The 23,793-nt window shown below is 52.8% G+C and overlaps 4 protein-coding genes across 6 annotated transcripts in view; 2 read left to right on the forward strand and 2 right to left on the reverse strand.

Moving 5' to 3' along the window:
- Nucleotides 1–6,747, forward strand: part of LOC132456499 (cyclic AMP-responsive element-binding protein 1-like) — an 11,991-nt gene extending 5,244 nt beyond the window's left edge. For 2 of the 3 annotated variants that reach the window (XM_060050867.1, XM_060050866.1), the window contains exons 5-8: nt 31–170; nt 2,404–2,574; nt 3,864–4,017; nt 4,782–6,747. In XM_060050867.1, coding sequence (XP_059906850.1) covers nt 31–170; nt 2,404–2,574; nt 3,864–4,017; nt 4,782–4,926 — 610 coding nt within the window. In that variant the 3' untranslated portion in view covers nt 4,927–6,747. The remainder of the gene's footprint in view (nt 1–30; nt 171–2,403; nt 2,575–3,863; nt 4,018–4,781) is intronic. The other variant, XM_060050868.1, reaches the window with a different exon arrangement.
- Nucleotides 6,341–9,895, reverse strand: mettl21a (methyltransferase 21A, HSPA lysine). The gene is made up of 3 exons (XM_060050869.1): nt 9,104–9,895; nt 8,343–8,454; nt 6,341–7,356 (listed from the first exon to the last, which is right to left on the reverse strand). Exons 1-3 carry the CDS (start codon nt 9,395–9,397, stop codon nt 6,956–6,958), a joined length of 807 nt encoding a protein of 268 aa, XP_059906852.1. The 5' UTR covers nt 9,398–9,895; the 3' UTR covers nt 6,341–6,955.
- A 227-nt stretch (nt 9,896–10,122) lies between these two features.
- ccnyl1 (cyclin Y-like 1) lies at nt 10,123–19,315 on the forward strand. The gene is made up of 10 exons (XM_060050865.1): nt 10,123–11,163; nt 12,590–12,664; nt 12,756–12,790; nt 13,858–13,958; nt 14,418–14,453; nt 14,558–14,609; nt 14,800–14,919; nt 15,941–16,107; nt 16,874–17,036; nt 18,253–19,315. The coding sequence occupies exons 1-10, from the start codon at nt 10,998–11,000 to the stop codon at nt 18,367–18,369; spliced, it is 1,032 nt and encodes a 343-aa protein (XP_059906848.1). The 5' UTR covers nt 10,123–10,997; the 3' UTR covers nt 18,370–19,315.
- Nucleotides 19,316–19,771: 456 nt separating this feature from the next.
- On the reverse strand, nt 19,772–23,309 carry LOC132456495 (frizzled-5-like). The gene has a single exon (XM_060050861.1). It carries the CDS (start codon nt 22,354–22,356, stop codon nt 20,455–20,457), a length of 1,902 nt encoding a protein of 633 aa, XP_059906844.1. The 5' UTR covers nt 22,357–23,309; the 3' UTR covers nt 19,772–20,454.
- Between the last annotated feature and the right edge of the window lie 484 nt (nt 23,310–23,793).

The raw sequence follows: 23,793 nt of genomic DNA on the forward strand, positions 1-23,793 counted from the left end.
GTGTGTGTGTGTGTGTGTGTGCGCGTGCAGGAAGATCCTGAACGACCTGTCGTCCGACGCGCCGGCGGTCCCCAGGATAGAGGAGGAGAAGTCTGAAGACGACACGGCGCCCGCCATCACCACGGTCACCATGCCGACGCCCATCTACCAGACGAGCAGCGGGCAGTACAGTGAGTAGAGGGCCGGCGTGCTCACTCCCCGGAGTGAGACACGATGACACTCTAACCCTCTGGAGTGAGACACTGTGACACTCTGAACCACTGGAGTGAGACACGGTGACACTCTGAACCACTGGAGTGAGACACGGTGACACTCTGAACCACTGGAGTGAGACAGAGTGACACTCTGAACCACTGGAGTGAGACAGAGTGACACTCTGAACCCCTGGAATGAGACACGGTGACACTCTGAACCACTGGAGTGAGACACGGTGACACTCTGAACCACTGGAGTGAGACAGAGTGACACTCTGAACCACTGGAGTGAGACAGAGTGACACTCTGAACCCCTGGAATGAGACACGGTGACACTCTGAACCACTGGAGTGAGACACGGTGACACTGAACCACTGGAGTGAGACAGAGTGACACTCTGAACCACTGGAGTGAGACAGAGTGACACTCTGAACCCCTGGAATGAGACACGGTGACACTCTGAACCACTGGAGTGAGACACGGTGACACTGAACCACTGGAGTGAGACAGAGTGACACTCTGAACCCCTGGAGTGAGACACGGTGACACTCTGAACCACTGGAGTGAGACACGGTGACACTCTTAACCACTGGAGTGAGACACTGTCACTCTGAACCACTGGAGTGAGACACGGTGACACTCTGAAACACTGGAGTGAGACACGGTGACACTCTGAACCACTGGAGTGAGACACGGTGACACTCTGTACCACTGGAGTGAGACACAGTGTCACTCTGAACCACTGGAGTGAGACATCGTGACACTCTGAACCACTGGAGTGAGACACGGTGACACTCTGAACCACTGGAGTGAGACACGGTGACACTCTGAACCACTGGAGTGAGACACAGTGTCACTCTGAACAACTGGAGTGAGACAGAGTGACACTCTGAACCACTGGAGTGAGACACTGTGTCACTCTGAACCACTGGAGTGAGACACTGTCACTCTGAACCACTGGAGTGAGACACGGTGACACTGAACCACTGGAGTGAGACACGGTGACACTCTGAACCACTGGAGTGAGACAGAGTGACACTCTGAACCACTGGTACCTAGTTAGAATCCAAACCATAGGTATTACAATGCCAGGGAAGGGAGCAAGGTGATGCACTTCCTTCTACAAACTGAAAAGTTTGGAAAGAGCTGAATTTTTATTCACGCTTAAACGTAGATTTGAATTCAGGGCGTTTAGCAGACGCTTTTAACCAAAGCGACCTACACTTAGTACATTCGTCAGCAGAAAGAGAAACAACAATACTGTATATCGCTGTCGGTACAGTAAGGATGTTCATAGAACCAATCAACAATCTCTAAGTTAACCCGTTCCCAACATGCAACAGAGATAGCTAGGATAAGATGCTACGCAATGCTAAGTACTATTTTTAAGTGCCAGGACGTACAACGTACAATAAGTGTACAATAACTGGCAAACCCGTCCCGGCTGTAATAAAATGCTCCCAAGGCTGAACAGAGAGAGAACAAGTGTCTCATTTCTTAAGTTAAATTACAACACTAGTTCATGTATTGGCCATTTAAATGGACGCCCGCGCAATCCCGCGCGCCGTCCCTTTAACTCTATGTCTCCCAACATTCCCAGACACTAAAGCCCCTTTTCCATCGACAGCTACAGCCCAACTCGGCCCGACTTAGCCCGCCTTTTCTTGCGTTTCGATCCCCACATCTGGTACCTGATACCTGGTACTTTTTTGGTCTCGCCTCCGTCGAGGTTTCAAGAGCGCTGATCTGATACTTTTCTGTGTGACGTAAACAGGCTGCCGGCCACTGACTGGCCAGAGAGTGACGCCACTGGACGAGCGCGACGTCCGAGCCTGACAAGCCGACACCCGGCATCGTTAAATACTACTAGCATCAGCGTTCAGTCACCAATAGTGCTCGATTATTGAACACGGCAGGACCGGCGCGCAAGAACACGCCCTGGGCCGTGACAAAGGGGGAGAGGCTCCTGTGTGTAGCCCTGCCTGTTTATGTGTCGTGTGGATAAGTACGTCGCTGCAGCTTCGTGCTAATACGACCCTTCCCACGTGGAAGAGGTCCTTTATTCTAGACGGAGACGCGACGTGCCTGGAACCGAACCAAGTCGTGCCGCGCTAAGAGGCAGCGGAAGGCTGAACCCGAGGCACGTCGCGTCCCGTCTGGGCCTCCAGGGGGCGCCCCCGTCTTTACCTCCATGCTCTGTGCCCCTCTGTAGTCGCCATCACCCAGGGAGGGGCCATCCAGCTGGCCAACAACGGGACGGACGGGCTGCAGACGCTCACCATGAACACGGCCACGCAGCCCGGCACCACCATCCTGCAGTACGCCCAGACCAGCGACGGCCAGCAGATCCTGGTGCCTAGCAACCAGGTGGTGGTCCAAGGTGAGGCCCCCCCCCTCTGGCCAATCAGGCGCCCCGCAGGTAGGACGGGCTCGCTGCGATTGGCCGGTTTGCCGTCCGTCGTCGGTCGAGTTCTCCATCTCAACTTTATTGGTATCCGAAGCGATTTTCAAATCATGAGAACACAAATAAGAGTTAAACCTTTCGATCTCTCTCTACGTGATTCAGTCTTCTGTTTTAAATTTTTTCACACTGTGTGAGTTGGTTATGGTTTGATTCACTATTCCCGCCCCGTTTCTCTTCGGCTCAACGCTGATTGGCCAGAAGGGGGTGATTGACAGGGGACAGACTTAATGCCGTCAACACTTCATTTCGTGCAATCCTGCACAACTGTACAGCTTCATTGTATTTTAAAGATGGACACCCTCTCCATATTCGTTGTATTTATACTTTCACATATTTTCTACGTATTATTAAATTGTAAATGTTTCCGACGAAGGCGAAGTGAATCGTGGGGAATAGCCCCCTAGTCCGAAGGTCGAGGCTGTGTGTGCACGGGAACACTCCAAAAATAAACAAGATAACGCTTTTTGCCGGGATTTATTTGTTTTTTATTAACGTGACGAGACGAGCGTCACGCGTTATCCCGAGTTTGAGATCTTAGCCTCGGGATATTGCCCAATATCCCGAGACAGCGAACCAATCAAATTGCGGCGTCTTAGGAGGTTCACGGGCAGCGTAGACTACCTTTGTTTATTACACGGGTCTTTTCAACGTTCCGTTCACTTTTATTTTTTTATTATTTTTTTTTATAATGTATTTATTTATTTATTAATTTTTTTTTGATAATTCATTGGCAACGGATGAATAATGACCGCTGTCAAGGTAAACAAAAGGACTTTTTGCCTTTGGTATCACTCCGCACGCAGTCCGGTAACTTGTCAATGTAATAAGCGGGATATGTATCAACCCAAGCGCTGTCGGTTGCTAAGCGACGACGTCAACGTCTTGGGCGGACTATTTCTCTGCTGATCAACACTATGAATGCTGGTAATAAATTGCTTCGTTTTGGGAAGTAGCCGTGTAATAAGCGGGATAATGTATAGAACGTCGCCGGTCATTATCGTAAAATGAGCCCCGACAGGGCGAACAGGACACCTCCTCTGCGCGTCGCTGTCCTGTTCGCCCTGTCGGGGCTTATTTTCTCAATAATGACCGGCGTTCTAGACATTATCCCTTACATATTTACGTTTCTGGTACCCCAATCACCCATCAGTGTTGGGGTACGTCCAAGAAGCCACTTCTGACTGTGATGCGCCCCCCCCCCCCAGCGGCGTCCGGAGACGTGCAGGCCTACCAGATCCGCACGGCGTCCGCCAGCACCATCCAGCCGGGCGTGGTCATGGCCTCGTCCCCGTCCCTGCCGGCCTCGGGCGGCACGGAGGAGGTGACCCGCAAGAGGGAGGTGCGCCTCATGAAGAACAGGTAGGAGCAGGCCGGGTCGCGACCCCACGACCCCCCGACGGGGCTCCTAGGGTCCACTACTCAGTGATAGTACTTGGTACACACGTCCCGGCACTCAATGTACACACTTATTGTGTGTTGTGCGTCCTGGCACTTAATGTACGCACTTATTGTGTGTTGTGCGTCCTGGCACTTAATGTACACACTTATTGTGTGTTGTGCGTCCTGGCACTTAATGTACGCACTTATTGTGTGTTGTGCGTCCTGGCACTTAATGTACGCACTTATTGTGTGTTGTGCGTCCTGGCACACACTTGTTTGTTGCACGTCCTTGCAAAAAAATAGATGTCTTGTACGTCCTTCCTTAACAATAGCACTTGTTGTGTACGGGGAATGGGTTAACCTAGTGATGGTTAGTGCTTGGCTCTTGGTTCTGTGTACATCCTTACTTCACCGACAGAGATATATTGTTGATGTATTGTTGAGATGTGTGGTATTGTGGCCTTCAATCAGAGATGCTCCTTCTGTCACCTTATTTATACCTAGGCTCTTAACACACCTCTTCTCCCTGGCCGTTCCTCCCCCTTTAGGATACGTTGTGATTCTTGAATGTTTGTGTATACTGTAGGTATATAAAGTGGTCCGTGTTCTTTTGTTTGCACCTTGTACGGCACTTTGGCCAGTAAACTGTATTTAAACGTGCCTTATAAATACATTTGACTTACTTATTGTAAGTCTCTGTGGCTAAAAGCGTCTTCTCTCCCCCCCGCCCCCCCCCCCCCCAGGGAGGCTGCCCGGGAGTGCCGCCGGAAGAAGAAGGAGTACGTCAAGTGTCTGGAGAACCGCGTGGCCGTGCTGGAGAACCAGAACAAGACGCTCATCGAGGAGCTCAAGGCCCTCAAAGACTTGTACTGCCACAAAACAGAGTAGGACCCCCCCCCCCCCCCCCCTGCGCGGGTCCCCTGCACAGAGACTTGAAGCGAAGCCTTGCATCCGGACCCCCACCTCCGACAACCCCAACCCCCCCTCCAAAGCCTCTGTCTGTAAAGGCCCCGCCCACCTCAAAACCCGTACCGGACCTCCGGAGCTGGTCCTTGTTTTATTGAATGCTCCCCCTGCTGGACCAGCCCAGCGACTACAACAGGGTTTTGCTCGTGGTGGTGGGTGAGGCTCCTCCCCCTGCCTCCAGCGCCGTCGCCCCCGGTTACCACGACGACGGCATCGTGTGGCGCCACCAGCAGCAGGATACGCGCGCCTGTTCAGCAAGCGATCGACTTCTGACCTTTTTTTTTAAAAAAAAAAGAAAAAGAAAAAATACTTTGCCCCCCCCCCTCCCAAAACCCCCCTCCTCTCTCACCCCTGCTCCTACTCCGGGGAGGTTTCAGTGCATTATTGTCATCGCCATGGTAACCACCCCGCTTCCGATCTGACGCTTCCGATCGGTCGGTTTCCGATCGGACGCTTTCGGTCGGTTTCCGATCAGACGCTTCCGATCGGTCGCTTCTGATCAGTTGCCTTCCGATCTGAAGCGACCGATCTGTCGCCTCCGATCATTTGCTTCCGATCCACACTATAGTCTATCATGTTAGAGGAGGTCTGCTTCAGCTAAAGACATTCTAATTGTTTTTTGTTTTCTTTGTTTCTCTCCGGGAGCAGCGAGGGAACTCTAGCATATTCGGTTGAATCATGCGGTTTATGATTTCTTTATAAAATTGTAAGTGAAATATCGTTTTCTGTGTTTTGCGGCCGGAGTGGTCGCAGCTCGGAGCGAGAGGCGGATCCTGGATGAGTTGCGGAGCCTTTGCATGTTTTATTAGTGGCATCGTTTGGGCTATTTTATATATCGTCGGAAGCACAGAACATTGCAACCCGAAAACGACACCCTGCCCGAGACCCCAGAGGGGGGTCTGACCCCCCCCAAACCTGGGGGCGGGGGGGGGGACTGGTGGGCTGGGTCTTTTGAAGACTGAATATTTTACACTTTAGAGAACATGAGATGTACTAAAACCTTTGGTGTAATGGTTTGAAAAAGGAATATTTCTCTCGGTGTCTTTCCTACTCCTTGCTTCAAGCTCCATCGAGTCTGGTGTTTCTAAGACTTTATTCGACACACACACACACTCGCACACACACACAATCAGGACTTTGGACACGCTGATCAACATGGGATCGAATCCCGTACCGATGTCTGAACAGAGGTCGGCGCCTGCTGCACACGCCTCGGTCTGTGCCACGGTTCTCCACCAGGGTTCTCTACGGTCTAGCGGCCGTCGGCTCGTCGTGACGGGAGGACCGACTGGAGGTCCGGTCGGTAAACGACACTTCTTAAAAACGACACGAGCCCTAAAGTTGACCTTTTTATTTTCGAATCACCCGTTTAAAACCAAACTGGAAACCCAAACCGTTGCCCTGGTTTCTGAATCGGAGCGGGAGGAGGTGTGACGCAGGACAAAATGGACGCCAACTATTCTGTAAAGTAAAAAGAAAAAAAAGGCGAGAAAACCACGAGACACGGAACACAGAACAAACGGCTTTGGGAGCGACGTCGCCACGGTGAATTCTTTCGATATTACATATAGTCATCCGACATAGCAAGCTTTTTTTTATTATTTTGCCAAATGCCATTTTCATTGATTTTGTATACGATGTATTTCTATATGTCAGCACCAAACCCTAAATGAAAAGTAGTCACTAGAGGACTTCCTCTAAATATTACATTTCTGGCAGCTGTTAATAAATGTGTTTCTGGTACCGCTCGTCTGCGCATGTGTAGAACAGAACCCGGGTTAAAGTCTGGACCCAGTGCGTCCGGGGGTCCGGGGTTCGACTCCAGCCATGCCCATGAGCAAACACCTCTTTTGGGAATCGCGTCGCTGGTAATAATCCATCAGGATCCAGCCGCTGTGGCGTACCTCCACGAAATGTGGGTCCCGACGGCATCGTCCCCGGAGGTCCGCGCTCATAGCTCCGCCCTCGGCGCCCGCTTCACGGCGCGGTACACGTGGATGTCGCGCTGCCGGTCGAAGTGGACCTCCTCCACGGAGAAGCGCGCCCTCAGCAGCGCCAGGAAGCGGGAGTCGCGCTCGTAGCGGAGCTTGCAGGCCAGCAGGACCGCCGTGGCGTCGGAGCACAGGTGGTCCAGCGTGGCGAGCAGCGCCGGGAACGTGTCCTCCAGGTACACGATGTCGGCGCCCAGCACCAGGTCGAAGCCCCCGGCGGGGTAGCGCTCCAGGCCCGAGCCCCAGCTCAGCTCCGAGACCTCCGCCGAGCCCGGCCGGAGGTCCGCCGGGACGTTGGCCCGCACGTTGGCCGAGAGCAGCTCCAGGGCCGGCTCCCGGTCTGTGATGGTGACCCGGGCTCCTGGGGGGGGAGGGGGGATCGGGAATTTGAACTCTCCATCCCGATTACCTCTACCATCCATCCCTACTGTTCAAATAGTACAACTAGTTTATATTTGTATTGGTGCTGTCAAGCGATTAAAATATTAAATCGCATTAATGTCATAGTTAACTCACGATTAGTCGCGAGTAATGAAATTAATTTAAATAAATAGATTGCGTTAATCGCGCGATAAAAAATTAACGCTGTTACAATTGGTTTGCGTTAACGTCGTTAATAACGTGTTTAACTGACGGCACTAATTTTTATATTATATTTAAATACATCACTAGGAAAGGTCATTATTTTTTGATTAATTTCTGGATCAAGACGCTAAAAGTCATCCAAAGGATGACTTTTATAATAAAGAATAATACCGGTACTTATTTCCAGCAGGGTCCTCGAGGTTTGACAGCTGTGCCCGTGAGGGGACCCCGTTTGGGCGCACAGAGCAGCCCTCTTGGTGCTAACCCCTCGGGGTTTAGTAAGCGGACCAATCACAGCCCTCGCTGCTCCGTCGCCTCGACGGAAGGTCAACATGTTTGGGGGGGCGCACGCCAGGCCCTTGGGGAGGACGTAAGGGGTCCGTAACCCCCTTGCCTTGCGTGAACGTCGGACCGTAGTCAGCCCTTTAGAGCAGTGTTTCCCCCCAAAAAAATCTGGGGACCCATTTTTTTTAATTACAAACCATCGCGACCCAATGCAAAAAACATAACAGCTCTATCAAAAACACGCCTCTTGTTTAAAGTTTTTTTAAATGCTGATGCCGAACAGGTAGAAAGTGTTTAAGGGCAGCTATTGCTATCAAACAGTCAATCCATCAAATCAATTCGAACCGTCAACATTAATCAATGTGTTAACCACATAAGATAAGATACACCTTTATCAACCCCGCTGGGGGAGGAGTGCGGGTGTTTCTACGGTAACACCTGAGTGTTGTTTAGAGGACCAGCGGTGCGGGCGCCTACCGAGCAGAGCGGCCACGATGCCCACCAGCCCCGTCCCCGCGCCCAGCTCGATGACCGGGCGGCCCCTCAGCTCCACCGGGGCCAGCTCCAGGTACAGGGCCAGCACCACCGCCTGGGAGGGGGGCAGACCGTAGGGACAAAGGAGGAGGGGGGGGGGGGCAGACCGTAGGGCCAAAGGAGGAGGGGGGGGGGCAGACCGTAGGGACAAAGGAGGAGGAGGGGGGGGGGGGGGGGGGGCATAACAGACAGTAGGGCCAAAGGAGGAGGGGGGGGGGGCATGACAGACAGTAGGGCAAAAGGAGGAGGGGGGGGGGGGGCATAACAGACAGTAGGGCAAAAGGAGGAGGGGGGGGGGGGCATAACAGACAGTAGGGCCAAAGGAGGGGGGGGGGGGGCATAACACAGTAGGGCCAAAGGGTGGGGGGGGGGGGGGCATAACAGACAGTAGGGCCAAAGGAGGAGGGGGGGCATAACAGACAGTAGGGCCAAAGGAGGAGGGGGGGGGGGGGGCACATGACAGTCGGGTCAGTGAGGATCTCAGACAGCATTGGACGGTACTTATTAGATGGATGACTGTATAAAAAATATATACAATTACAATCTGCAAGAATAGTAAATAAACACGACCAGGCTGCAGTGTCTGTCTTAAAGGGAATTGACGAAAACAAAGCGGGGAATCACACACAAACACACACAGGTTCATCACACATACACACAAACCCACACAGGGCATCACACATACCCACACGTGTATAACTCACTGCGTCCCAGACGACCGCCGCCACCCCGGACCTCCTCCAGTCCTGGTTCAGGAGGACTTCGCGGCCCGCCAGGTGAAAGGTTGCGGTTGAGTTGTGCAGCTTTGCCAGCGCCGGCAGAGCGTTCTCTGTGTACGGAACCAGCGCCATGTTGCTCCTTCCTCCTGGCGCGTCACCTTCTTCTTCTTCCTCTGGTTGTGGGTTCGAATCCACTCCACGGTGTATTACCGGCCCCCATCGGCCGGGAGGGTCGAGCGACCACCGGATAACCCCGCGGGACGGACCCTGCGCAACCATTGGCCGGATAATGTCCTAAGCTAATTGGCTATTTAATTTGTAAACCTTTTTAACAAATTTGCTTTTATTTGTTTATTTGAAATGGATTATACTGATCTAACGACCAAACCAATTCGATTTTTTAACTTTCATGAATCTTAAATTCGTTTGGTGATAGAAATCACAGTTTTTCTTTGAAAGTTTAAATCTTCTTACATTTTCTTAACCGTAAAGTAACTTGACCACGGTATTTTCTTATTGTTTCCGCACACTGCTCCCAACGCTTGGTAATTAAGTCATTAAGTCATTAAGTAATTAAGTTCCTGTACAACGCAACATAGGGGGGCGGGGTGTGGCGTTCTCAGTCGCTGACGTTTAAACACGCGCACCTCCGTTCGGACACTCTCGACCAATCAGCAGAAGGATCAACCTGTGGGCAGCCAATAGGAACTGTCGGTTGGGAGCTGAGGCGGGACCTAAAAGATTTAATATAATAGCACTTTTACTGCAACGTCATTGGCCGTCAAGTTAGAGGAAGCCGCGTAGATTACAGTTATTCATTCTTCAAAGTAAAAGATTCGACTCCCGCTGCCCGATTAAAGTGTTTGTCGGTCACCCTAATATCCCGTTAATCTACGTTTTATTCTCCAAACTACGGTTTCATTTCTCTGTAGAACCACATTCTGTTCACTCTTGTTTACAAATCACCTCGCTAATCACAGCACGACTTTTACTTTGAAGGATCTCCGCGGAAGTCCATCCCGGAATGCGCTGTCCGACCAAATATCTCAGCGCTTCTCTCCTGCGACAATCTCTGCCTGCTAACCCCCCGCTGCTCGTTACCGGGACCGAGCCCCCGTTGCCGGGACCGACCCCCCGGGACTGACCCACCGGGACTGACCAACCGGGACCGAGGACCGACCAACCGGGACCCACCCACAGGGACTGGGACCAAGCACCGACCCACCGGGACCGACCCACCGCTACCGGGACCGACCCACCGCTACCGGGACCGAGCCACCGGGACGGGGCCACCGGGACCGACCCTCCGCCCCTGATCCTCCAGAGACGGAGGAGTGCTACCGTATCGTTGAACCTGGGCATGTAGGGGTAACTAATAGATCCTCCAATCAGGGCCGCCGTGTGCACGGGTTCGAGACCCGACGTCCGCCGAACTGAACCGTCGGGCCGGAGTGAAAGGATCAGCACGGTAGAAGGTGGCTCATAGTGTCCTATTAGACCTCCGCACCCCCCACTGACCGCTGCCGGACCCCTCACACACACACGCACACACGCACACACACACACACACACACACGCCACGCACACAAGCGTGTATCAGACGCACAGCCATATGCGTGTGTGTAGGGCGTCCTATGCGCCCTGCGTCTGTCAGCTGTTCTGAGCCGGCTCCGGATAGTGTTCCCACTTGGCTCATCCCCACATGAAGCCCGAACTAAGTCTGCTTGGTCCAAGTGTGCTCTGTTAGTGTCGGCGCGTCGGCCGTCCCGTTAGTGCGTCTATCACCCCCCCCCCCCCCCCCCCCCCGGCGGGGCTGACTTGCGGGACCGAGAGTGAGTTGCGGGAGTGAGTTGCGGTAGCAGCAGCAGCAGCAGCAGCCATGGGCGGGACGGTGTCGTGTTGTATGTCTCCTCGGGAGACCCCCAAGATCCACCGGCGGGAGGTGGAGCTGGAGGATGCCCCCATCACCACCACGGAGGAGGTGGACGTCAGCGAGGACACCGGGACGTACCTGCAGCACATCAGCGACCGCGAACTGCCCGACGGTGAGTTCTCGTCCAATCAGGGCGCTTCCTGCTTTTGATTGACAGGTTCACCCCGCCCCCCCCTCTCTGACTGTCTAAAGCAGTGTTTCCCGACCTGTGTAATCTCCTACTGCTCTAGTACCCGAGTGCTCTAGTATGGTGTTAGAGCGTGGCGACTGGTGACCGGAAGGTCGCTGGTTCGATCCCCGGCTCCTCCTAGCTGAATGTCGAGGTGTCCCTGAGCGAGACGCCTCACCCTGACTGCTCCCGACCAGCTGGCTTTCGCCCTGCGTGGCCGACTCCGCCGTCTGTCTGTGTGTGTGAACGAACGGTTGAAGTCGTCAGCTAAATCTTCTCGAGGTAGAATTGCAGTAGAACGCCCATCATCTACAGCCCTATCCTATGAACTCGTGTCACAGTTGTATTTTAGCGTTGCTGGCGTTACTGTAACGACCTAGAGGAGTTCACAACGGAAGTGGCTGAGGTGTTATTGCTGTTCCTGCTCCCTAACTTCTCATCGACCATCACAAACATCATGTGTATCAGCAGAATAAAGACGTACCCCCTAGAAGGCTCTCTCACGCCCCCTTCAGACCGATCAGGGAGAGCTCATCTCAAACCTTCAGCTGTCACTCGGACGCACCGTGATCGATGACGTGTCCTCCGGGTATCGCTCCAGCACTTAATCCCGTTTAGTGTCTGGTCCTACCCCCCCCCACCACACACCCCCTCTTGGCGGTCCCGGAGCTGGAGGAAGGTTCACAGGGTCTGGGGGTGAAAGGTGGACGAGAACTGGAGGGAATGGAAGTCAAGTCAAAGTTAGAAAAAAGTTAAAAACAAAGAAGAATGGAGGGATGTGGAATGGTAGTTGGCCCGCTGATCAGATCAGAGCGGAGGGATTAGAGGACGGAGAGACGTCTCCTACACTTAGCGGGACTGCTTTAGCTTTGGTTCTTCACTGTCCCCACGATGTGTTTCTGTACTTCATTTACATTTACATTCAGGGGGTTTAGCAGACGCTTTTGTCCAAAGCGACTTACAATAACTACATTTGTCAGAAGAAAGAGATCCAACAATATATCGCTGTCGGTGAAGTAAGGATGTTCATGGAACCAAGTGCCAAGCACTAACCATCACTAGGTTAACCCATTACCCGTACACAACAGAGGTATCTAGGATAAGATGCTACAAGATGCTAAGTACCATTTAATTTTTTTAAGTGCCATGACGTACAACACACAATAAGTGTGTACAAGTGCCAGGACGCACAACACACAATAAGTGCGTACACTAATATCAAACTAGGTAAAGGTTGTGGATCATTGGTGTGTTATGCTGCCCATCTCTTCATGAGATCTGTGATCAGGACGACAGTTATAACCGTTTTATTGCCGTCTATTGTCTCTGGTTGTAACATGCCCCGCCCCCTAAAATTAATGACCTCCAGAGCTGGCCCAGGAGTCCAACCCGTCGGACCACCCCAGAGCCAGCACCCTGTTCCTCAACAAGTCCCAGACCGACGGTGGGTGACCCCGCAAACACACCCCCCTCTCTGTTGACCTCTGAGAACCACGTCCCCATCTGACCTCTGACCTTTGCGTTCTGTTCCTCAGTGCGCGAGAAGCGGAAGAGCCATATCCTGAACCACGTGAGTCTCGTCCAATCTGCTCTCCGATGACTGTGCTACTCTGCCTTACTGCCGTGCATCAAAAATATGCACACGAAACATGGGGGTGGCACGTGGCTCGGGAGGTAGAGCGGGTCGGCTGGTAACCGGAAGGTCGCCGGTTCGATCCCCGGCTCCTCCTAGCTGAGGGTCGAGGTGTCCCTGAGCGAGACGCCTCACCCTAACTGCTCCTGACCAGCTGGCTGTCGCCCTGCGGGGCTGACTCCGCCGTCGGTGTGTGACTGTGTGCATGAATTGGTGAATGTGGGGCACTATTGTAAAGCACTTTGAGTGGCCACTGGTTAGAAAAGTGCTGCTTAAATGCAGTTCATTTATATGAGCTTTTTTATTGTGTTATAGTTGTAAGACATAATTACACTCGCATGGCGAAGTCAGCAATGTTATAACGTTGGAATGTGTTTTTTTTTAGTGCTGTCAAGCGATTAAAATATTTAATCACGATTAATCGCATTAATGTCATAGTTGACTCACGATTAATCCAAAAAAAAAATTCTATGCTAAATATCCCTTGATTTCGTTGTCCCATTATTTTTCTCATTTTAATGCTCTTATCAACATGGAGAAGTGCATCGGCTTGCCTTGTGCCAATGTTTTTTTATTGATAACATTGGCATATACTGATCAAAACAGGACGAGACAAAAAAAAGCCTATAGTGCAATTAAACGATGAACATACAAACATACTGCCTTGAACATAGCAGTCAGGCTACTGCTTCTTTGTTTTGAGCCAAAGAAATAAATAAAAATAAATTAATAATCTTTTTAAACACTCTGACCCATTCCATCACGAAACTAAAGTTATGTTTGTATTGGGTTCAGAGGAAGGACACTTCAGTGGTTCCTGTTGGGAGAACACGCTGTTTAAAGCGAGCATAGATACACAAACGTTCTGAATACAACAATTAAAGCACTTCATCTCCCAGTTAGGGGTAGCAGAGAGGCACTGCGTTGACGTGTCCTAAAGTCATGAAACCCCACACATGCACACCGTTTTCCCGCTCTCTTACGACATCACTTCCTGTCTCCAGACGTCTCCGCGGCTGATGACCAAGAAGTCGAGCTCCTGCTCCACCATCTTCCTCGACGACAGCACTGTGAGCCAGCCCAACCTGAAGAGCACCGTGAAATGGTGACCGCCTCGTCCGGGCAGCTGTCAGCGCTGCGTTCATGTAGCGTGGGAGAAACCGCCTCTGGGTCAACTAGCTCTGAGTGTTATTTTTAAGGGCAAGGACACAATAATTGTGTTCATTAATATTATAATATGTTATACTTGTTGATATTGCTGCAACTACAACTACATTTCTTTAGTTGAAGTATAACTTGCCTACTCCCTTTCCTGCTGTTGGCGTGTCCTTCCACTTACGTATATTACGTCCTAATCATACATAGTCAATCGTGGAAAGTTATTAATATTGTATTCCCACTCGTAAGTTCACATGAACGCACCACCTCTCTGAAGGCACAAACGACGGGGAAACCAGTATGACTTGAACTCCCCATACTACTCTTTATTTTTTTTTTTTTTTTGTGACATACTGGGGCTAGATGTTACGATACTTTAACACAACTGGGTGGTTTGTGTTTGCAGCGTGACGTTGGCGGTCTACTACCACATAAAGAACAGGTGGGTGTGTGCTGGTCATGTAGACTCCGTAGGCCTCAGCCCTTAAGGTGACCTTTGAGGTGTCTCAGAGGTGATTGAGAGTGTCTGTGATCCACCCCCTGCAGGGACTCCAGCCACACCCTGGATATCTTTGACGAGAAGAAGCACCCGCTGACGGTGAGTCCGTCCCCGGCCTCCGTTGTTGTTTTTTAATTCATTTTTTGTGTTACGTTGCTACGGCGTCTGCGTGCGTGGACGCGTCCGTCTGCGTGCGTGGACGCGTCCGTCTGCGTGTGTTGACGCGTGTGCGTGCGTTGACGCATGCGTCTGCGTGTGTTGACGGCTCTGCGTGTGTTTGGTTCTGCAGCGGGAGAAGGTTCCGGAGGACTACGCCACCGCGGACCCGGAGCACAAGCTCATCTACCGCTTCGTCAGGACGCTGTTCAGCTCCGCTCAGCTCACGGCCGAGTGCGCCATCGTCACCCTGGTGCGTCTCTGTTCTAGAACCCTCCCTTCTCTGTTCTAGACCAACCTGCTGTGATCTAGACCCTCCCTACTGTGTCCTAGACCCTCCCTACTGTGTCCTAGACCCTACTGCTGTGTCCTAGACCCTCCCTGCTAATCTCAACTGGAGATAGATCATCACGTCGTCATTCTACCCAAAGCATTAAGTGGAAGTCACTCTGCTTTGAAGGCAGGTAGCGGTCTTCTGTGACGCAGATGGGCCTTGTTGGTACGCTGCTGGAGGTCACGACCCGGGGACACGGGGCCAGCTGTGGGGGGGACACGCAGCGTTCTGTCTGGGCAGCGCTTTCAGTCGGTGCCCAAAAATGTTGTTTTTTTATATATATTGTTCAGTTTCCAGTCGACATCGCGGAAACAGCAACGCAGCTTTGCTGTTCTGCCATTTCCCAAACTGTAGGAGAGACAAAAGTACAAATTCATTAATTATACATCGGCAAAAATGTCCCGGCCTGCTGTCGTCTAGAACAGGGTTCTCAACCACCGGGCCACGGACCGGTACGGGCTGCGGGGCGTTGGCGCCCAGGTCGCAGAGTTTTGGAAATAAAGACTAATCTAAAAAAAATGAAGTGTTACACAGTATATCACAGTCTGTTGTTAGACTGTTACTGTCTATTAAAAAGCCCTAAAAACCCATCTTTTTGGAAAAGCCTTTGGCTAAACTGCTATCTTAAATGATTCTTTTGTCTGTTATTTTTCTTTTTAATCTAGTTAGTCTTTTATGTTGTATTTCTTTTAATGTGCATTGTAGCACTTTGATGTCATTAAGTTGATGTCAAGTGTGTTTTAAATAAAGTTTATTCTTATTAATACAACTGTGTCAAATCCCCCCTACCCCCCTCGCCCAAGCCGGGGGATATTTCAAATATTCATACCGGGCCTCTTAAAAAGGTTGAGGAAGCCTGGTCTAGAACATTCCTCCCGTTTTTCTAGAAGGTTCTCTATCAGCCTGAGTGACCTCTCCTTCTGTGTCCCTCTGGACTCAGGTGTACCTGGAGCGGCTTCTCACCTACGCTGAGATGGACATCTGTCCGGGCAACTGGAAGCGCATCGTCCTGGGCGCCATCTTGTTGGCGTCCAAGGTGTGGGACGACCAGGCGGTCTGGAACGTGGACTACTGCCAGATCCTCAAGGACATCACCGTCGAGGACATGTGGGTGACCTCCCAACGGGGGCTAGGCTACCAGATCCAGGCCGCGAGCTAGGCTAACAGATCCAGGCCGCGAGCTAGGCTAACGGATCCAGGCCGCGAGCTAGGCTAACATAGGCCAGGAACAAGCTAGGCTAACGGAGGCCAGGAACCAAGCTAGGCTAACAGAGGCCAGGAAACAAGCTAGGCTAACGGAGGCCAGGAACCAAGCTAGGCTAACGGAGGCCAGGAACCAAGCTAGGCTAACGGAGTCCAGGAACCAAGCTAGGCTAACGGAGGCCAGGAACCAAGCTAGGCCAACGGAGGCCAGGAACCAAGCTAGGCTAACGGAGGCCAGGAACCAAGCTAGGCTAACGGAGGCCAGGAACCAAGCTAGGCTAACGGAGGCCAGGAACCAAGCTAGGCTAACGGAGGCCAGGAACCAAGCTAGGCTAACGGAGGCCAGGAACCAAGCTAGGCTAACGGAGGCCAGGAACCAAGCTAGGCTAACGGAAGCCAGGAACCAAGCTAGGCTAACAGAGGCCAGGAACCAGAGACAAAAGTATTCAGCTGTCATAAAAGGATCTTAATTTTCTTAGTTTAAGTAAATTAAGTAAATTTAAGATTGCCTAAATTAATTTCGGATTCCTTAAATTAATTTAAGATTACCTACATTTCTTAAATTAACTTCAGTTTTCTTTAGTTAATTTGAGTCTCTTAAGTTGACTTGAGTCTCTTAAATTAACTTAGGATGACTTAAGTGTCTTAAGTGAAGCTCCTCCCCCCTCAGGAACGAGATGGAGCGCCACTTCCTGGAGCTGCTGCAGTTCAACATCAACGTCCCGGCCAGCGTCTACGCTAAGTACTACTTCGACCTGCGCTCGCTGGCGGAGGACAACAACCTCAGCTTCCCCTTGGAGCCGCTCAGCAACAAGCGCGCCCAGAAACTTGAGGTGAGAACCCCCCCGGGACGGCCAGGAGGGGGGCGCCCCCCAGGGTTGAGAAAAGCCCCCCACAGGCCACACCCTGATCTGGTCCGATCAGGCCGACTGGTTCGGTTTAAGTGCAGGTCTTATGGGCGTTTACGGGATCGGTTGTTCGAGTAGACTTTGAAGGTCTCATGACGTGCCACCAGGTGTGAGTGTGATTCGCCTTACAAGCCGTTTTTGAAAATCTGCCCCTTTATGACATCACAAGTGGGCGTGTCCACCCAGATGTGTGCTGGATAGATCAGTCCACCAGTCCACCCAGTGGACTGTAGCAAACATTGCTCATCTATCCGTCACACGACCACTTGTGATGTCATTAGGGGACGATTTTGTAACGGCTAATCACGCCACATCTGTTGGCATGTCATGGGACCTTTTGATATAGATTTGAATTGGCGGAAGTTAATGAAAGTGATTTTACATTGACAAGAATCGCACATCCCAGCTTTGGTGCCGCGAGTCAGTGTCCTACGGACGATAATTCACATAGAAATGACTCGTCCCTCTGAGCTGAGGACTGAACGTTAGAAGGCCGATGGCGCCCTCTTTTGGTGGATATTATATCTGCAGCCACACTGTGTGGACGGGAGCATCTCCGCAATGATATATTGGCGTTTAGCAAATTGGTAAACTAATACATTTTGTTTGTTTTATGGAATCGTTAACATCCATAAGGATCCTCTGAAATACTTTATATCTTTATCAAACATTTGAATCGTTTAACCTCAGTTTACAGAATCACTTATTGAATCTCAAACATTAAAAGGGTTTTAGTAGAAAGTCAGTTATTTCGTCCTCCACATTAAAAGTTTGATAGGGTTTAATTTAAAGTTACAAAGTCTTATTTCGTCCGCCATATTACAAGCATTTATAGTATTTAACGTTAGGTTAAAAAGTGAGTTATTTGTTCCTCCAAATTAAAATCTTTAATAGTATTTAACTTTGGTTTAGAGGGCGAGTTATTTCTTCCTCCACATTAAAAGCGTCTATAAGGTTAGAAAGTCTGGTATTTTTTCCTCTACATTCAAAGTTGAATATTGTTTAACTTTAGGTTAGAGAGTCAGGTGTCTCGTCCTTCACATTAAAAGCATTCATACTGTTTCAGTTCAGATTAGAGATTCAGTATCTGGTCCTCCACATTAAAAGCGTCCAGAGTTATCTCAAACGTCTCTCTCCTCAGGCCATCTCGAGGCTCTGCGAGGACAAGTACAAAGACATGGGCCGCCCCTGCATGAGACGCTCCCTGAGCGCAGACAACCTGCTCGGCGTCCGGAAGTCCCACGCTGTCCTGTCCTGAACGCACCGCCGGGCCGCAGCACTTCCAGGGGCGGGAAAGGAGAGAGGGGGAGGGGCCCTCTGTTGGGCCACGGCCACAGAATAACCCCCCCCCCACACCCCCCCCATGCCAATAGCGCAAACCGTCAGTGTTTAATTTTCTCTGCGAAAACGTCAAGTTTGTCCGGCGGCCATCGCAGCAGCGATATCTCAGTCGTTTTATTTCAGTTGGTTTGACTTCTGTGACTCGACGTCGTTTAAAAGTACCTCGGTTTGTGTTCAGTACTGTTATTTTTTTAAATATTTTTTTATCATCCGTTGATTGTTTTAACATTGATCCTGTTTTTGTTTTTTTTTTAAAGAGTTTTAATTCCGCATGGCGTTGGTAAACATTAACAGACAGAGCTCCATCACGCTCTTATTTTGTAAAATAAACACCTTTATTTTGGATGAAGACAAACTACATTGAACATGGACTTTTAAAAACATGTTTAAAGACAATAGAAACTTTTTTTTTTCACGCATCTTTTCAACAATGCATGGCAGAAAGATATGAAAGTGAAACCACGATGACCTGCTCGGAACAAGTTTTTTCTAGTTGTGTCACCAAACTGAGGAGGCGGGGCATGGTATTCCGACAAATAAGAACGCAGTCGGGCCCTGACCCACTCTGAAAGTAACCAGCAGGCAGTGACTTGACTACCACGACCGCCAATCAAACCCTGAATGACCCAATCACAGTCCTCCTCAGCTTTGTCCCGCCCCTAATCTCCTGATTGACAGAGATGGATTTGGTTTCAGGTTAGAAACTGGGCGACACAAACAGACAATTTGTAGACGGTGGTTTTGTTATAGTTTTTTTTTTTTTGCTTACTATGTAGGCTCATTTAGCTGAGAGATGTACACGATTGTATTTAATAAAAAAGAAACGGTTGCTGTATTTAAATAAAGATGAATTAAATGACAAACTTTTGAAACTACTCTTTTTAACTTCTGAATAACTGGAGCAAAAATGCAGACATAGGTTGATAATTATTTTTATTTTTTCTATTTATAACAAAATATAACAAAACCTGTGAAATCAATGATTTTTCTTTTCATTGATCCAGAAATTGCATACGTGGTTTAAAGTTTAAAAACGGGAGACCTGTTTTATCCAAGGCAATGTACAGGAATATTTTTCACATAAATATTACATAATGAAGAACCACTTTAAAGAAGACACCCATGGGCTAAAATTAACTGTCCAACAAGAAAAGTGTTTTATTTAATTCGGAACTTGAAGTGCTGTGTGGTTCCGAACCGAGCCACTAGGGGGGGTCGAGCACCCACTGACCGTCAGTTAGGCGCTAACAGTGGCTTTCGTCTTGTGATCGACAAAGCAACTGACCACTATAACATTATGAACAAAAAAAACTCAATATCCTAGGAGACTGACACACAATTATTTACATCCTTTTAAATTATGATTGAGGTATTTTTTTTTTTTTCGATTGACCTAAATTTCCAAAGTATTATGGGCTGAAATAGTCTAAGTAGCCAATGTTCAACCATCAGTACGGTATATACAGAAAACATCTCGAAGGTACTCACAGGAAAAGCCTAAACGACGCAGACGACATCCTGCTGTGCGCCAGCAACACCGAGGTCCATTTCAAATTCTCTATTTCAGTCACTTTTAAAGTACACTTCATCCCTTTTAGTGTCCTTTCAGTGGCTCACTGGAGTCTTTGTAGTGACTCACTGGAGTCCTTGATGGGCGTCCCTGGAGTCCTTGATGGGCGTCCCTGGAGTCCTTGATGGGCGTCCCTGGAGTCCTTGATGGGCGTCCCTGGAGTCCTTGCAGTGAGTGGCTTGAGTCCTTGAAGTGAGTCCCGTCCTGTGACGGGGTCCTTCCTGCTGCTTCATCATTTCCATATTTAATAAATGAATGTTCAACTTCGTTCCAAGAGGCTGTGTGGTGTGGGGGTGTGGGTTGTGTGTGTGCTCAGCTGTGCATCTACAGGTGTGTGTGTGTGTGCACATCTGTTTGTCCACAGGTGTGTGTCTACAGGTGTTTGTGTAAGGGGGATGTACAGGTGTGTATAGGTGTGTGCGTGGGTCCTGCTCACAGCGAGGGCGGGGCCGAGGACTTGGCGTGCAGCGTGGACGGCGTGATGGCGGTGCGGTGCGTGAGGGCGGAGCTCGCCTCGCTGCAGGTGGAGCCCTCGGACGGCCGCGGCCCTGGCCCCGCCCCCAACGCCGCCGCCGGGCAGCAGCGCCGCGACAGGAAGCCGCTCCACGCGCCCAGCGTCTTCCCCGACCACACCCACACCCCCGAGGTCACCCCCCCCACCAGCGTCATGAAGTGCTTCAGCATCAGCACGGCGTGCTCGGGCCACGCCTCCTCGCCCGCCGCCGCCAGGGCCCCGCCCCTCTGGCGGCGGTGGGGGGCGGGGCAGGACGCGCACGCCTCCCGCCGCCGGTGCTGCTCGTACGCCAGGCAGGTCACCACGGCGACGGCGGGCACCATGTAGAGCACGGTGAACAGCCCCAGGCGCACCATCAAGCGCTCCAGCTTGCGGCTCTTCAGGGCGGCGCCCGGCCCGGCTCCGCCCCCTCCGCGGATCACGCGGCGGATGCGGAACAGCGAGACGAAGCCGGCCGACAGGAAGCCGGCGCCGGCCAGCAGGTAGAGGAGCAGCGGCGCCAGCACCAGCCCCAGGCCCCGCCCCCCCCCCACGTAGCACACGCCCACGGCGGCGTCGCCGTCCACGGCGCCCAGCGCCAGCACGGCCACCGTCTGCCCGCCGGGCAGCAGCCAGGCGGCCAGGTGGTAGTAGTGGGCGTGGCCCGCGATGGCCTCGCTGCTCCACTTGAGGCCGGCCGCCAGGTACCAGGTGAGCGACAGCAGCAGCCACCACACGGCGCCCGCCATGCCGAAGAAGTACAGCAGCAGGAAGACCAGCATGCACAGCGGCGAGCCGGTGGCGGCCGCGCCCCGCGCCAGCGCAGGCCCCGCCCCCCCGCCGCCGTCGGCCGCCGCCGCGCACGCCACGGCGCGGTGGCCGGTGGCCAGGCGCAGCAGGTAGCCGGCGGCCACGCCCAGCGAGCAGGCGGCCAGGTAGACGACGGGCAGCTCGGGGTAGGTGAAGCGGGCGCGGTCCATCAGGAAGGTGGCCAGCGTGGCGGCCGTGGACAGGAAGCACAGCCCCGCCCACAGCCCCAGCCACAGCCGCGTGAAGGCCTGCTGGTCGGCCGTGAGGTGCGGCCGCACGCAGGGGGCGGGGCAGCCCGCCGCCGGGGGCGTGTCCCGTCGCCACGACGACCCGGACGAAGAGGAGGAGTAGGAGGAGGAGGAGGGAGGCCAGCAGGGACACTCGGGGTCGCAGCCCCTGGGGGCGGAGGGGGCGGGGCGTCGGCGCGGGGGGGCGGCGGCGGGGAGGAGGAGGTGGGGGGGGGGTTTGGACGGGGGCGGGGCGGCGGAGGTGGCGGCGGGGGGCCGCTCGTCGCTGGCGTTGCGGTCCATGCAGAGCTGCAGAGGGTCCCCCTGGCGCGGCAGCCGCTCGCAGCTCATGCGCGGCGGCCACTGGAAGCCGTACTGCCGCATGAGCGGCGAGCAGCCGCGCTTGGCGCGCTCGCACACCGCGCGGCAGGGCGGCAGCGGGCGGCCGTAGTCGGGCATGCAGATGGGCGTGTACACGCTGCACAGGAAGAAGAGCAGGTCCGGCGAGCAGCGGATCCGCACCAGCGGCCAGAACTGGTGCACCTCCAGCCCCACCTCCTCCTGGCTGTAGTGGTGGAACTGGTTGGGCATGTGCGTCAGGTTGTAGCCCACGTCGCGGCACATGGGCACCGTGATGGGCTCGCACGTCATCTCCTTGAAGGCGGCGGCCGTCGCGAGCCGCGGCAGGTGCAGCAGCAGAAGCGGCAGAAGCGGCAGAAGCGGAAACGGCGTGCGCGGCAACGGCGTGCGCGGCGACGCCGGCTTTGCGCGCGCATTAGCGACGGAGACGGGGATGGATTCCATCACGAGCTCTGATGAGCCTGAGAGGTTGTTGGTTAAGTTCCTCGCTTCAGTTCGACACTGAGATGAACTCCGTAAGGGAGCTTTACACTAAGGTAAGGGCTACGGCGATTCCAGAGTAACACAAAGTGTTGTTGCGCGTGCTGGACATCGTCCACGGAGGGAGTCCCGTGCTTAGGGGAAGTTAGAACCGGGGTCCGGTGTTCCCAGATCCAGCCTGGTCGGTGCCTCCAGGCCGCATCAGGTGTCCCACCAGGTCATCTCCTTTTCATCCTCCAAAAGACATATCGAACGCCGGCAAATCATCGAAATCGAACCCGTTTAATCATTCACGAACCCACAGCGCGCGAGGTCTCTGCGTGTGCCCCCGCCCCGTCCCGTGCCCTGAGTCCGACTGTCCGTCACCTCGAGCGCCTCGGACCTTCCCAGCGGGCTCTGGCCGCGACCACGCCCAATCCACGCAGAACGATCCAATAGGAGTCGAGGCCCGTTCCGCTCGAGACCCGGGAGGTCATCATCGATCGTGGAGGAGACGCACGGAGGCGTACCCCCCTCCTCCCCCCTGTCCTGCTTCACGTGCGTCACAACACGACACACCGGGGGGTCCCGTAAGACGCAGCGACACTCGTGCTGCAGGTTCGGGACCACTGAGCACACGCAACGGGTCAGAAAAAGCTTGAACCGACGCCGGGACGTCCGAAGGTTTGACCTCCTTCCCGCTTGTCGTGCACACGTCCCGTCTCGCGCGCACAGAGATCCACGTCACGTGCCTCCTATTTCTTCACTGTCGCCTCGCGCGCGGTCCGTTCTCCGGTCTCCGCGAGCCCACTTCAACTGAACGGAGTTTAATCTCAGAAGGCTCTTCCTGTAAAGTAAAGTTGCAAGGCGACATAGAGGGTCCCACGCTGTAAAAACGAAGATAACAGACGCTTCATACGCGTGCCCCCCCCCCCCCCCCCCGCCTGTCCTGTCCCTCCAGCCCCCCCTCCCCCCCCCCCCCCCCCCCCCCCCCTTGTCCTGTCCCCCCTATGAATGGCTCTTTGTTTGGCGTCTCTGGTCGTTAGCGCCCCAATGATCCCTGGACGGCTGGAGAATCACAAAGGCCTCGCGGGTCGGCTACTGTTGTCTTATTGGCCGCTTTGTCCCGCGCGCTAATTGGCGCCGACAGCGTGGGGTCCGGGGGGCGGGGCCAAGCAACGGCCGTCCCGGCGCGCACGCTGTAGCACGCAGGAGGGCACGGCGCTGTTTACACAAAACACACACACGGAACACACAGTGCAAACTCTCGTTAGTGTGTGTGTGTGTGTGTGTGTGTGTGTGTGTGTGTGTGTGTGTGTGTGTGTGTGTGTGTGTGTGTGTGTGTGTGTGTGTGTGTGTGTGTGTGTGTGTGTGTGTGCGTGCGCGTGCGGGCACCCAGCTTATTTGTTGGTTTTTGGTAAT

This window comes from Gadus macrocephalus, chromosome 4 (genome assembly GCF_031168955.1).
Source record: "Gadus macrocephalus chromosome 4, ASM3116895v1".
Lineage (NCBI taxonomy): Eukaryota > Metazoa > Chordata > Actinopteri > Gadiformes > Gadidae > Gadus > Gadus macrocephalus.

Bases quoted from the DNA above. Each gene is read 5' to 3' on its own strand.
- ccnyl1 (XM_060050865.1), top strand. From the start codon at position 10,998: ATGGGCGGGACGGTGTCGTGTTGTATGTCTCCTCGGGAGACCCCCAAG. The intron at 13,959-14,417 runs GTGACCGCCTCG...TTGTGTTTGCAG, and splicing joins CTGAAGAGCACCGTGAAATG to CGTGACGTTGGCGGTCTACT. The intron at 17,037-18,252 runs GTGAGAACCCCC...CTCTCTCCTCAG, and splicing joins AGCGCGCCCAGAAACTTGAG to GCCATCTCGAGGCTCTGCGA.
- LOC132456495 (XM_060050861.1), bottom strand. From the start codon at position 22,356: ATGGAATCCATCCCCGTCTCCGTCGCTAATGCGCGCGCAAAGCCGGCG.
- mettl21a (XM_060050869.1), bottom strand. From the start codon at position 9,397: ATGGTTGCGCAGGGTCCGTCCCGCGGGGTTATCCGGTGGTCGCTCGAC. The intron at 8,455-9,103 runs GTGAGTTATACA...CCCCCCTCCCAG, and splicing joins CGGCGGTCGTCTGGGACGCA to GCGGTGGTGCTGGCCCTGTA. The intron at 7,357-8,342 runs GTAGGCGCCCGC...CTCCCCCCCCAG, and splicing joins CATCGTGGCCGCTCTGCTCG to GAGCCCGGGTCACCATCACA.